The 12,515-nt window shown below is 38.8% G+C and overlaps 1 protein-coding gene across 1 annotated transcript in view; it reads right to left on the bottom strand.

Annotated features, from left to right (window-relative positions):
* Positions 1–12,515, bottom strand: part of DPP4 (dipeptidyl peptidase 4) — a 44,500-nt gene that overhangs the window by 5,801 nt on the left and 26,184 nt on the right. The window contains exons 20-25 of the mRNA XM_048072296.2: positions 10,545–10,739; positions 9,609–9,663; positions 8,102–8,201; positions 6,421–6,485; positions 1,119–1,191; positions 795–868 (exon numbers count right to left, since the gene is read on the bottom strand). Of these exons, the coding sequence (XP_047928253.1) occupies positions 795–868; positions 1,119–1,191; positions 6,421–6,485; positions 8,102–8,201; positions 9,609–9,663; positions 10,545–10,739 (562 nt within the window). The remainder of the gene's footprint in view (positions 1–794; positions 869–1,118; positions 1,192–6,420; positions 6,486–8,101; positions 8,202–9,608; positions 9,664–10,544; positions 10,740–12,515) is intronic.

Below are 12,515 nucleotides of genomic sequence, written 5' to 3'. Positions count from 1 at the left end.
CATTAAACCAAAAACAAACAAAAAAACATTCAGCCAGCCATTGAGAGGCTAATTCAGCATTGAGGCAAAGGGGGTAGGAAGGTGCTGTGATTTCTATCCCTGATTTCTGTGGGATACAGCAGCTAGTCATGCTAAGTACAAAATAAATAGGTTACTTGTCCACATGGAGGCTAGGTACAGCTCCTCAGTTCAGAGGTTCGTCCACTCTGACCACCTCAGCCCTTCAGGTCTGGCTGAAGGGGAGCTCATATACACTGGTGCACTTGCCTTCATTCTGTACTTTATCTGTTGTTCCCCAAGGTCTGGGAAAAAGTAGGAAAGGAAGCACCAGCACCTTATTCTGGGGGTTCCCATGCACAGTATGCTGGGGCAACTATGAGGTCTTACAAGTGTAATAGAGAAACACTGAAAATGATGGACAGGATATGTTGGGTAAAGAAATGGACTTAGCTGAAGTTACCCTTTTCTTATACAGTAAGATAGATACTATTCAGCCAGCTGTGGGTGTATGCTAAGATTGGGACTAGCTTGACTGTTTGAGAACACAGAAAAATTAACAAAATGAAAGATTAGGTAAACAGGATCAAGTATCAGAAGCAGCTGCTTCATTTTTTTTCCTTATGCAGTAGATATATGGAAAGTTATGTTAAGATTTAAATTACTGAAGGTGAAATGCAAGTATGTGAGCTTTCATTTAAGATGGCAATTGATATGTACCTGACTACAAGGAGCTGATGCCATCATTCTCATAATATAAGTCCATTTGTAATATGATACACAGAACACAGACATACCATTGCCTGAAAATCCACTTCAGCATCCACAAGAGCTTTGGCTATCTGTGCTGCTTGCTGAAAGTGAACATTATCTGAAAAACGAAGAAAAAAAGGAAAAAGGTAAACAAAATTTTGATTCTGTACTACTATGGGGGAAAAAGCAAAACAACAAACACAGAAGACTCCCCAGCACTGCTGCCTGAAACACAAATTAGTTGAAGAAAGCTGTATTATTTTATTGACGTAAATGTAACAGCCTTGCCCCTTCATGCTTTTGTTTTGTCAGTAGTAGAATTGCAAACCTGTCTGTAATACTAAAATGTCTAATTAACTGCAACTCACCATCTGCTGTTCCATGAATAAGGAGATACTCAACTTCCTTGAATTTTTCAGCTCTGGCCATTACTGTTGAACTCTGAAATTAAAGAAAAGGAAAAAAGAAAAAAAAAGGTGCTATTTGTTAGAAGATGATTTGCTACCAACTGACTGATTCCTGTTAACACAGTCTGGGGTTTCTCAGATAAAAGCAGCAACCCTTGCCCGCCTCCCACAAAGTAGCATGTTCACATATCCAACAGCACTGTGCTCACACACAAACCATTCTGCACTGGTCTGCAATTATTACCAAGGGTTGTGTCTGAAAAGTAACAGGCAATTCCAGAGGGGAAGAGTTTTGTGAGTGAGATAGACATTTAATGCATTGCTAACATGTTGTTAGCCTGCAGCACACCACTTGCCATAGGTTTTCTGTGATACTGCAGAGAAGTTAAAAAATGTTGCCATGGCAACAGGGCACCCTATGATAGTGAGGAGAAGATATTACAGAGACTACGTGCATTATCTTCCCCACGAAGATGTACACTACAGTCTACCTGTAGCTAAATTCAACAGAGCTTGTATGTCCCCATTCTCAAGTAAACAATGGCCAAGAAGTTTTAAAGAACACTCTCCCTGAAGTGTGATACAGACATGCCTGACAGGAAAAAAAAAAAAAAAAACAAAACAACACAAAACACTAGACCAAATCTATGAATAGAAGTCAAGCTGCATTTTAGGAATTAAAAGATAATATGGCAATGAAAAAATAATCAGCAACTAACTCAACAAATTAAAAACACTTAAGTGACACACTTACGAGGGCCTATTAATCACCTGAGCACTGTGACCAGGTGCACCAGGTGCTAAAGAATGAGGGAAGTAAAGACTTCAGAGACTGCATTTGGACAAGGAAAGGGAACAGGACAGCGTTTTGCTATGAGGGTGGAAAAATGAAAATGGACAACGTAAGATAGTGGAGGCTTGATAAACTACCCAACATAATGGGACAATACGTTGAATGAAATTTCCTTCCACTAGCACCTTTATATGGGTTCTCTGCTGAAGATGCCTGAATCCCTGTGGAAGTTCTCTGTATAGCACTGCAACTTAAAAGCTACTATGACAAAGAAAACAAGTAAAAATTAGGAACAAAAGAATGTGTAATTTTTTTCCTTCTACCTCATACAAAGGCTGTGTCCTTGCGCATGAATTAGTATTTAGCACACCAAAAATTGTCAAATACATATTACCAAGAAACAGAAATGTTTTGCTTTTCTTATGTATATCTGCACACACACATACACAAAATATCTGTAAAGCAAACATAAATATTAAATCCCTTTTCCCTTCTGCAAAAATAGCATACTTCAAGCTTTCATAACTGAAATTTGTTCTCTGTGATGATTATTCAACCACATTTGAAAAACAAGTTCATCGGGAGAAAAAAAAGCAGCAACAAAGCACCTCTAATCCATGACAGTGTATTTGCCATCTTTTGATAAAGGAAGGATGCAGTTCAGCAAAAGTCCCACATAATGTATAGAAAGCTGTGCACGTTGGAAGCATAACACCATCCACTGAAACATGTCGGGATCATACAGTAGGAATTGCTAGGTAAGAGCACCAAAATCTGCAGAGGGGACTTTGTTTGATCAAGAAGCACTGGTATAGCAGCCAACCAAAAGAATGATTTACAAAGCATCAGCCCAGTGATTAAAAAAGAAAATGACACACGCAGTATCCTTTGAATGAAACATTCTGCACATGCGCACAAGGCAACTTGATAGCTCTTCATAAGCTTTCTTACATCAAATAAATGCTGGCTTAAGGGACAGCACACCTTCTGAGTGGAAGCCCACCTTGAGGTACAATTCTGGGAATTTGACTTTCCAAAAGCAGTTTTAAAGAAAGTGATGTCACTTATTTTCCCCTTCCAAGCATTAAACAAGCTAAAATACTTTAGAAGTAAGGTGCACACAGAGGAGATACTTTTTTTTTTTTTTAAATTACTTTAAAATGATTTACCACTTGCTGTACCCATACTCAACACAGAGAGTCCCTTCCCTAAAATGCGCTTTAAGGACATAGTATTTCCAAAAAAAAAAAAAAAAAAAAAAAAAAGACTGCAGGGTAGGAGCAATCTGAAGTTAGACAGTTACAACTCAAAAGCAACAGCTAAAAACAACCCCCAAGTGGACTGTATGTAAATGCAACTTAATTTACCCCTTTCCTTTTCATAGTTATACTGTTGTGACAATGGTTCTGAAAAGGGACTGTGTACAAGTACAGAGAATTAGGCCCTGCTGCGTGTAACTGGCTTTTCTAAAGATCACACAGCAGTCAACATTTTATCAGCACTCAACAAACAAGTTAAGGTTTGGCTGAAACTGAAGGTCTCTCTCCCTTTAGCATATTCTCAGATAATAGAACAAATGTCAAATCAGTACAAGATGGCATATTTACAAAATTGTACCCTGTTTTGCATAACCTAATGATGCAGCAGTTCTTAAGGACTGAACATTTCAAATCTGCTAGAAAAGGATTGCCAAATCTATGACTGTTTCAAACACTTGCCAAAAGCATATCAAATTCAGAGCGAACTGCAAAATAATCTCACAAGTTGAACAGTCTCTTTGGTATGCTTTACATGGCTACTGCATCTGACCTCTGTAGCTCTGGCCTGTTTTAGTCTCAAGTCCTTTACGTCAGGGACGGTTCTTCCCAGGCAGACAGTTTTTCTCCCATTTAGCCTAGGATCTGTACTGATGTTTTCACAATTGTATTGGAAGCTCCACCCATGCTTGCTCGTTTCTTTTACAAAGCTCTAACTTTAAATACCCTACAACTCACCTAGAAGGCACCGATCACACCTAATTAGCCTCCTCAGAGGATTGCGAGCCATCCCTCAGACTGTTAACAAGCCAGACTTCTCATCTATCAATGTGAAACCTAATGTCACAGTAACACAAAGGTAGGGTGTACCTCTCAACACCACTAAATGCCATTTCTTGAGATGACATCACATCACGGTCATTAGCAATACACTGTGCATTAGGAAGGCACCAGCAGCACGCATCTGCTCTAAGCAGATGTGTACACAGTCCCCTTTCTTTTAAATCAGGGCACACAGTGCAGATTTTATGCAACCTTTCAAGTCAGGTTTACACTGGATGCAGTAGGATAGAGAATATATGATCCAGCACGCAAACCTGACAGTATGAAGTTAACAGTTCAAAAATGCTTTAACAGCTTCAGCTGGGAGAGCTTTTCAGTACATATTTTGCATCAACTTGCTGAACAAATTCATTTCAGGAAATAACCCTTAGCAGTGGGTAAGGGGCCAGGAGGCAGGCCAGGGGTCTGGGGCACCGAAGAAAGGGGCTACAGCCCAGCACGTTCCTTGCTTGAAGTCAGTAATGATCTTCAGTAACAACAAAATCTCATGACTCTTCCACTGTTGTTTTATGAAAAGCAACAAACCTACCTCTCAAGCTACCCACCCACCCCGCCAGGTTTATGTGGAAAAGCAAATTCCAAGTAATGCATTATTTGGGGCTTTTAACAATGAATGAAGACTTCCTCAAGTTGCATTTTCCTGTCTCTAGAAGGAGCAGTGAAGTGTGACAATCTGATCTGTGCAATTACCCCTCCTCCATCTAACCACCATTCTCCCCAATTAGTCCTCTGAGTAACACATTTGAAACCTTTAGCTCTTTGGTACTGGCAGTTTCAACGTGGCCATTGCCAGCAATGGATCCTATGCCAAGAAAATCCGACTCCTGGCTTGAAAGGATTAAACAGTCCTCTGTTGCCATCTGTGCCGTGAAGCTGGTGAATGACTTTGTGCACCCAGAGCGTTAACGTTCGTTCTGCACAACGACAGTAACTTCTATTTACACTGCTACCTCACAGACCTCCTACTGTTCCCACTGCCTTAAAGAAACACATTTGGAAAAAGTAGGCAGGCTGCTGCAGGCTGTTGGTCAGTCCCCAGTGGGTCTGAGCAGCTCGCCAATTCAGAGAGACACGGTACAAAGTCTCCCAGCAATCACAACTGATTTCCTTGGTTTTGACCAGGGCTTCTGATACAGCAGTTGACAAAACTAGATCACTGTAGCACTATGGCAAAACAGGCGTTCCAGTCCGTATTTCAGCGCATATATGCATGAACTTAAACATTTTACCATACTTTCAAGTCAGTGCAACAACCTCCAGCCGTCCCCCCCACCCATGACACTGATTTCCAGCGCCCCCCCCAAGCCACAATCAGTCCTAAGCTGTTTTCTAACCTATTTACCAAGCTAAAACGAGAGGATGCCCCATCTCTTTTGCTTTAGTATACGTGTTTGGTTCCAGCATCACCAGGGTTAAACCTCTCTAAAACATCCCAATGACAAAGTACCCCTCAGATCACTTACTGTTCTCCAAGAGCTGCTGTATTTCGACCTTGGGTTGAAATTTAACACTTTACAGAAGGCTTGGGCAGCTCTGCCCTACTCTCAGCTACCTGGAATTTCGAAAAGCCCTTTAGGCAACAAAATGCAGCTGGTACTCAGACGAGCAATGTTACTCCTCTGTAATGAACATAATCTACAGGTATTTTGCTCCCATTAAGACACCTGGAAATTCCCTAATTTCTGGACAAACAGTAGTTATTTTAGATGAAAGTTTAGAAACCCTGTGTTCGTAGAGATGAGGCCAAAATTCTGTCCCTGATGATGATGTTGGCTTCCAGCTGGTCTCCAGTTTGCTTATGGGATCAGAGTACTGACAGATTTGTCTACCTGTAAAGGATTCCTATTACCTAAGAGATTTTGTTTTCCCTGACTAAAGCTTGCAACATCATAAATTGGAAAGTTCATACCATATCCGTGTTTTTTAAAATAAATTTCAGAGAAATGCAGTGCATTTTTTTTTTTAAATAAAACATAGTTTGCCCATGATCATATTAAATTTTAAAACAAATTTGTTTCCTGGTGATTAAAATAAAACTGTTTTTACAGCTTGTTTTACAGTCTGTAAAGTAGCCAAATGGAATTGAACTTAAAAAACAAAACAACAAAAACACAACAAAAAACTACAACAAAAACCAACACACAAAACAAACAACCGAAAACCCACAGCATACAGCAAGGAGTAACTGCCTTGTTTGAATCCAAAAGCATGAAACTAGAGCCCCTAAAAGCACAATGCAACAATTAACACTGGAATGATGAAACACTTAATTCTTCCCCTGGGGAAGGAACAAGACTGTGTAAAGAACAACAGAGTGGCTTAGAAAAGAAACAACACATGTAAAAATGAAATTAAGTGACTTCTTTCTTACATTATAGTTTTTCAGATTATCACTTTCTATAGGAAGGCCCATGTATCGCTCCGTGTATATTGAATCTGTAATAAAAAAATAATCAGAATATACTACTTAGTTTTTCAGTATTTCTGTCTACCAGAAATTTCAGTCTGTTACACACAAAAAGAACGCATGCTGGAAATTAAGAAGAGATTGAAGATTAAAAACAGATTTTCCACAATGAGCCACGTAGGTAACCATCATTATTCAGAATATTTAATCTTGTTGCCATGGTCACCTGAATGCTGAATATTAATAAAGTACTTTGTGTCAATGTTACCTTATTGTTATTCTTTCGGTAAGCCTAAGAAAATTGCTGAAAATCTTTCAGTAAATGACTGGCATTTGAAAAAAATAAAGCTTAGAAATTTTATGTAAATGTTTACTACTTAAAAACTATGAAATGAAAATGTTGTAGTGGATTGGGACTCAGCTGGTATCTATCATATATAGTCAAAATTTAGTATTTGATTTTCCACAGATTTTTCAGCATGATATCCTATCACATTTGCAGATCTGCTGCTTTATTTTAAGCCATACAAACCGACACTATTTCACCATATTCTAATATCCATTGGATTTCTCACCAGTGTTGTCACAGTTTTTTGGTGTTGAATATAACATGCCTCCATAACCCTTTCTTTTATCTACTCAACTCAAAATGTATTTTAAAGATACTGATCTGTATTTAAAATTTAAAAAATAAAAAATAAATTCCCTACCATTCTGTAATATTCATGTCTGAAACATTGAAAACATCTCTGCATCCCCAATGGACTACTACAAATATCCATCAGTATGCTCTGAGCTGCTGACTTAGCCAGAGCACACAATACGCTCTTATACAGCCTCTGTGCTGGATGCAGAATAAATTATACCTTTATTTAGCAGAAGTTTGCCATGGAAAGCTTTCCTTTGAAAGTTTTTGGACGTATCAAAGCAAGAAAAATATCAATATATGGTCACATTGTATTAACACATACTATATTGTCAACTATATATTTTTTTTTAATCTGGGAGGAGGTCCCCTACAACTGTTTTTATAGCCTCATGCAATATACCACCTTACACAGTATAAGCCTGAGGCATGTATAGACTAGTCCATTTGTTCAGTTTTAGCTCATATCAAGCTTTTCATAAGACTAGATTTATAAAGTCCGGATTTTACACTCTAAAAAGAAAAATACAGAGGAAATTCAAATTCTATTGTCATTTTAAGAGACAAGTTTGAGGACATGAAATTTGATGTTAGGTCTCACAGTTCTTCTTAAAAAAGTAGCATTTTAAATACACAAAGTCTACTAATGATGGATTGCTGACATTCAGTACTGGTCTCAGCTCCTCAGAACACGTGGCAGCTTTGGAATAAAACTGCAGACACATTACGGTATTACTACAAATATTATAACAATTTTTCATCATTAAAGGTCATAGAGATTATCTGGAATTGTGGATCTGACTTTTTAAAATAAGAAGTAAGATTTAGGAAACTGGTTTAATTCTGAAATGCAATACCCATGAGTTCATAAAAACAGACCAAATGGCATTTACATGGCATCTAGTAGATAATCAAAGTTCTGCGCTATGAATCAACACTTTGCAGCATGTGCACTGCAAGACATATGGGAATCCTTGTAACAAGGAAGCCATCACATACCATAATATTGCCAACGTGACACAGGGGCAACCGCTATTCCACACTTGAACACGCCGCTTCCAGAGCCAAGCACCATGGAGGTCACATATCCCCCATAAGACTGAGAAGAAAACATTGCTGTTATTTTAGTCAGAAAGAAAAGGATGGGGCCCATCTGCTAAACGGTTCATCAGACATTTATAGGCTCAGCGTTTTTCATATTAATGAACTCCATTCTGAATTTGGGTCAGATCTCACCCAGCCTGCTCAGTGGGGGAAACAGGCATCAAACAGCGCATGGCAGCTGTGGCTCTGATGAATGAGAGCTTGCTGTGGAAAAGGGGTGCAAACGCCACTGAACTGTGACTCAGCTTGGAATGACAGTGTTTGGTAGCACCGTAGGCAGCAGCGAAAGACAGGAAACAAGACACTGCTGAACCGCTGTGTCCCTCTCCATGCTGGTGAAGTGGGTGGAAGAAAAGCGGAGGCCCACAACGCGCTTGATGAGTAGTTGCACCAGGGCACCCAAAAATTTACAACTCCCTCAGAGTAGGCCTACGGCAGCTCACTTGCTAACTCTCCTCCAAAGCGTCAAGAGCAAGACTGTGACTGGGGAGTGAAGGATCTTCTGCTGAGTCTGTGGGAGGAACTGTGCAGCAATACACTTCTTGGTATGCACAGAAAATTCACTTGCAGTCTATCCTGATACACAGATGAGTAAATATCTGACACACTTGAGCATTCAGGCAGCAAGATACCTAAACAATGTCACCGACTGCCCAAATGACTGCACTCACTATAGTTTGAAGAGGTTATTTAAGAAAATGTGACCACCCACATTCAAAAAGAAGAGCAATTTTTGGATCTCGTTCTTGTCTTGAAAACAGATTACAGGCAAATGGTTAACTTTAGTTCAAAGCCACATGTTTGCTCCAACTTCAATACTCAAGTCCTCTCAATGAGATCAGCAAACTAACACATGTACTTACTAATTATCTATGTATGGGTAATTACATGTACATTACATGTAAAAACCCACGTATGAATACGTTATCTAACCTGGCAAAATGAATGTACCTAGTGAGAGGCTGACAATCTGAAAACTCAAGAAAAAGAAATTCTGTTGACCCACAGGTTCGATACCCAGGATACGTAACCCCCAACCTAGCCCCAGGAGGACTGCTCTTCAACTAGTCATCCTGAGACTCATAAGAAGTAAGATGGGAATGCATTAAGTCCTCCATTTCTGCAGAAAAAAAAATCCCTCCTGCTACAGTTCATTATACACTTGACTTCATACTACAAAGATGTGTTTATCCCCATAAGAAAAGGTACTAAGGGAATCACTGACATCATCATCTTGCCACCAAGCAATTATTCACTGGTGCCCACCATCAGCAATTTAGTTCAAGATCCTGCATGCCATCCTGCACATACTTAAACAGAAAGCACGCAACAAACACCCCGTGACACCAGAAAAAATGTTACAATTAAATAATAAGCCAGCCAAACTAATTTGAGTACTTACCCAACCCCAAATAGCTATTCTGTCCTTATCAACAAAGATCATTTCAGAAAATTTTCTAAAAGCAAACAGAATAATTTAATGCTTAATGGATTGCAGGTCTCTGCCATGATACAGATGTGCCTATTTTTCATCATGTTGGCCCTTTTCACCTCTATGAATAAGCATGTCCCACTTCACAGGGACTGTAAAACCTGGAAGGTCTGCAAAAACACTTGAACACCCACTGATATTTGTATCACTTGCTGGAATTAAGTTAGATCCCTCAGTTGCCCGTCTCCCCCCACACATACACTTCTCTCTCCCTCCCCCGCCCCCCCCCCCCCCCTTTTTTTTTTTTTTAAGTAAAAAAGCCACACGCAAATTGCAGCAGCAAGGGACATGTCAACATCTATAAATCCAAGTGAGGGTTTAAAAAAGAACAAAAAAATCTGAAACACATTTGTTTAAACTCCTTAACATTTTAAAATCCCCAAAAGCAAACCCCAGAAGTTGAATTCTATATGATTCAGAGTCATACTGACACCATTAAGTTCAGTGAGGTTCTACAGCACAAATCAAGCGATGAAGATCAACTACAATATAAATGCTGGGAACTGTAGCACATGCAAGTCTCAGTCACTACACAAACTTGCAAAAAGCTTGGAGTAAAACTTTTAGCTACCCATTCAACAGTAGTGTGCTTTACTTAATAATGTGACAGTTATCATCTCTATAAAAACGGCAATATGGTAAACTTGTTATTAAAACCTTAACTCCTCTCTTTTTAAGCATAAGATGATGGTTGGCCCTTAAATGACATCCTAAAAAAATGAACATAGAATTTAGTTATGTTTTAGCCAGTAATTTCAAGATGACCATTCAAAACATTCACCTGTTTCCCTGCACAGTAAGCACGGAAAAGAAGGAACACTTATTGACCATTTCACTGTAGCTCACCTAGCTGCTGAAATCTGATCTTCCACTTCATAGGTTCCCAGTTTTCGGTTTATTGCATGCATGATTTCATCCCCTTGGTATCCACTTCCTCTGCCATCAAAGCTTGCTACAATGATCTGCTCTGTACTTGCAAGGTACGTAGCCCAGTTAATCCGGAAGACATAATCTACTTTCTGACTACAGGGTCCTGCATACCTGGATGAGAAGTCCCACAGAATTCAAGCATTTAGTCTTCACATAGTCTCTCATCGAGCATTTGAAGCACAGTTATTCCTGACAATTTTCAGCAACCAAAGAAGGACGAACTTTTAAACTAGACTGAGTGAAAAAGAAAAGCATCACCAACTGACTCCACACTGGTACTTGCTTGGACATTAAAAGCAATATGCTTTTTGAAATTTGAATTTTGTTTTATTGCTTTTTGCTGTAATAAGAAACTTTCTTGATTTTGACTTTAAATAGCTTATCAGAAATCTGAACCAAATTCTTCCTTGTATGCTTTGACATATCTGAGTTTCAAAGTGATGATGTACAGCTATTTCTGTTCCATTTACTCATTTATCTGGTTAAAGTCTGAAATCAACAAACAGCCTTACCTAAAGGAAAACGAAAAGAATCTACTTTCTGCATTTTTACTGTTTCATCAGTGAAATTAAGTGTTCCTTACAGTCTACGCAAACTATTTTTTACACACATTGTGAAAAAGGAATAAAAGATTTAAATTGTAACTTTAAAATAAAGTACTTGGAAGCACTTGAGCACTATGAAATCAGAGTAAGTACCTGGATGGTAAAATTATGTTTGCAATGCACTCCCTAGCTGCTGTCCAACAGAAGGCCCACCAGAGTAAGAAATGAACAAGTAAGTGGGTCTTATTGCTCTATAACCCATTTTTCCCAGTTTTGAAAGCAAAGAAAAGCTATTAGGAATTCTCGATATCTAACTTTGTTTCTGTACACTACAGATCCTCTCACTGCTGCAGGAATTTCTTAAGATCACTATGAAGCAGAAGTGATCCTGACAAAGGCACAGGTAAGTTGATAAAAACAGAACCAAAACCAAACGAAATCTTAACAAGCAAAGAGCATTAACTGCTCATTAAAAGGTTCAATAGGCAAAAATTATATAATATAATTTGGTAGCATTGTAATAAAGATGTATCTAAAAATTAACAGCTGCTTTCTTTGAGGAGTCATCTCTTGGTAAACAAAGGAAAAGTTTAACATTTCTGTTGTAATTAATTGCTAATTTTCAGTAATTTCCAGTTAGAAGAAAACATACCACCAAGAACAGAAATGCTTGAGGAAGAATGGACGAAAAAGCATGTGTTTGCAGTCTGTTTGACATGTCTTGTTTTATGCTTTTAGTTTGTTTCTCAGAATAGAAAAAAATGAGTAGAATAATAGTCTGGTCATTTGTTCACCTGAATGCGAATAACTCTCACATCTTAAATTCAGATTTAGGTCTGAAGGTCTGGTCAGCCCCCTCCAAGGAGAGTAAGGTCTTCAAAAAAACAGCAGCTTTCTTTTTCCCGACAAAAAAATGATTTTGTGAAAAAAAATATTTTTTTCATCTTTTTAACACAAGGATAGGCAAGCCATGGTAAATACAACTTTGTATTAGCTTATTTACCGGCTTGACCTGACATGGCTTATCTCACTTTCTTCTCTTACCCCTTGAATTTGATAAGCTGCAAGATAGTCATTTTACCAAAATGTAGAAAGCAGATACAACAGATATTTTGCAGAGTAAGGTGATGCTCCAGAAGCAGTCACAGACAAAAGACAATGGTTCTTGAGCTACTCACTTCTTCCTTACAATGCTGCTGCACAACCAGCTCATACAGTAAACAAGCAGCAAAGCCAAAGCAGCTCCTTAGGTCTGCACCCTTCAGCATTTGGGCAATTACTGATGAGCGTCCATGCTTGCACATCATCACTCACCTCATACGGGACTGGCACTGAAGGTACA

Source organism: Anser cygnoides, chromosome 6 (assembly GCF_040182565.1).
Source record: "Anser cygnoides isolate HZ-2024a breed goose chromosome 6, Taihu_goose_T2T_genome, whole genome shotgun sequence".
Classification (NCBI taxonomy): domain Eukaryota; kingdom Metazoa; phylum Chordata; class Aves; order Anseriformes; family Anatidae; genus Anser; species Anser cygnoides.
The sequence above is the reverse complement of the archived record's forward strand: the minus strand, read 5'-3'. Positions and strand labels throughout refer to the sequence as shown.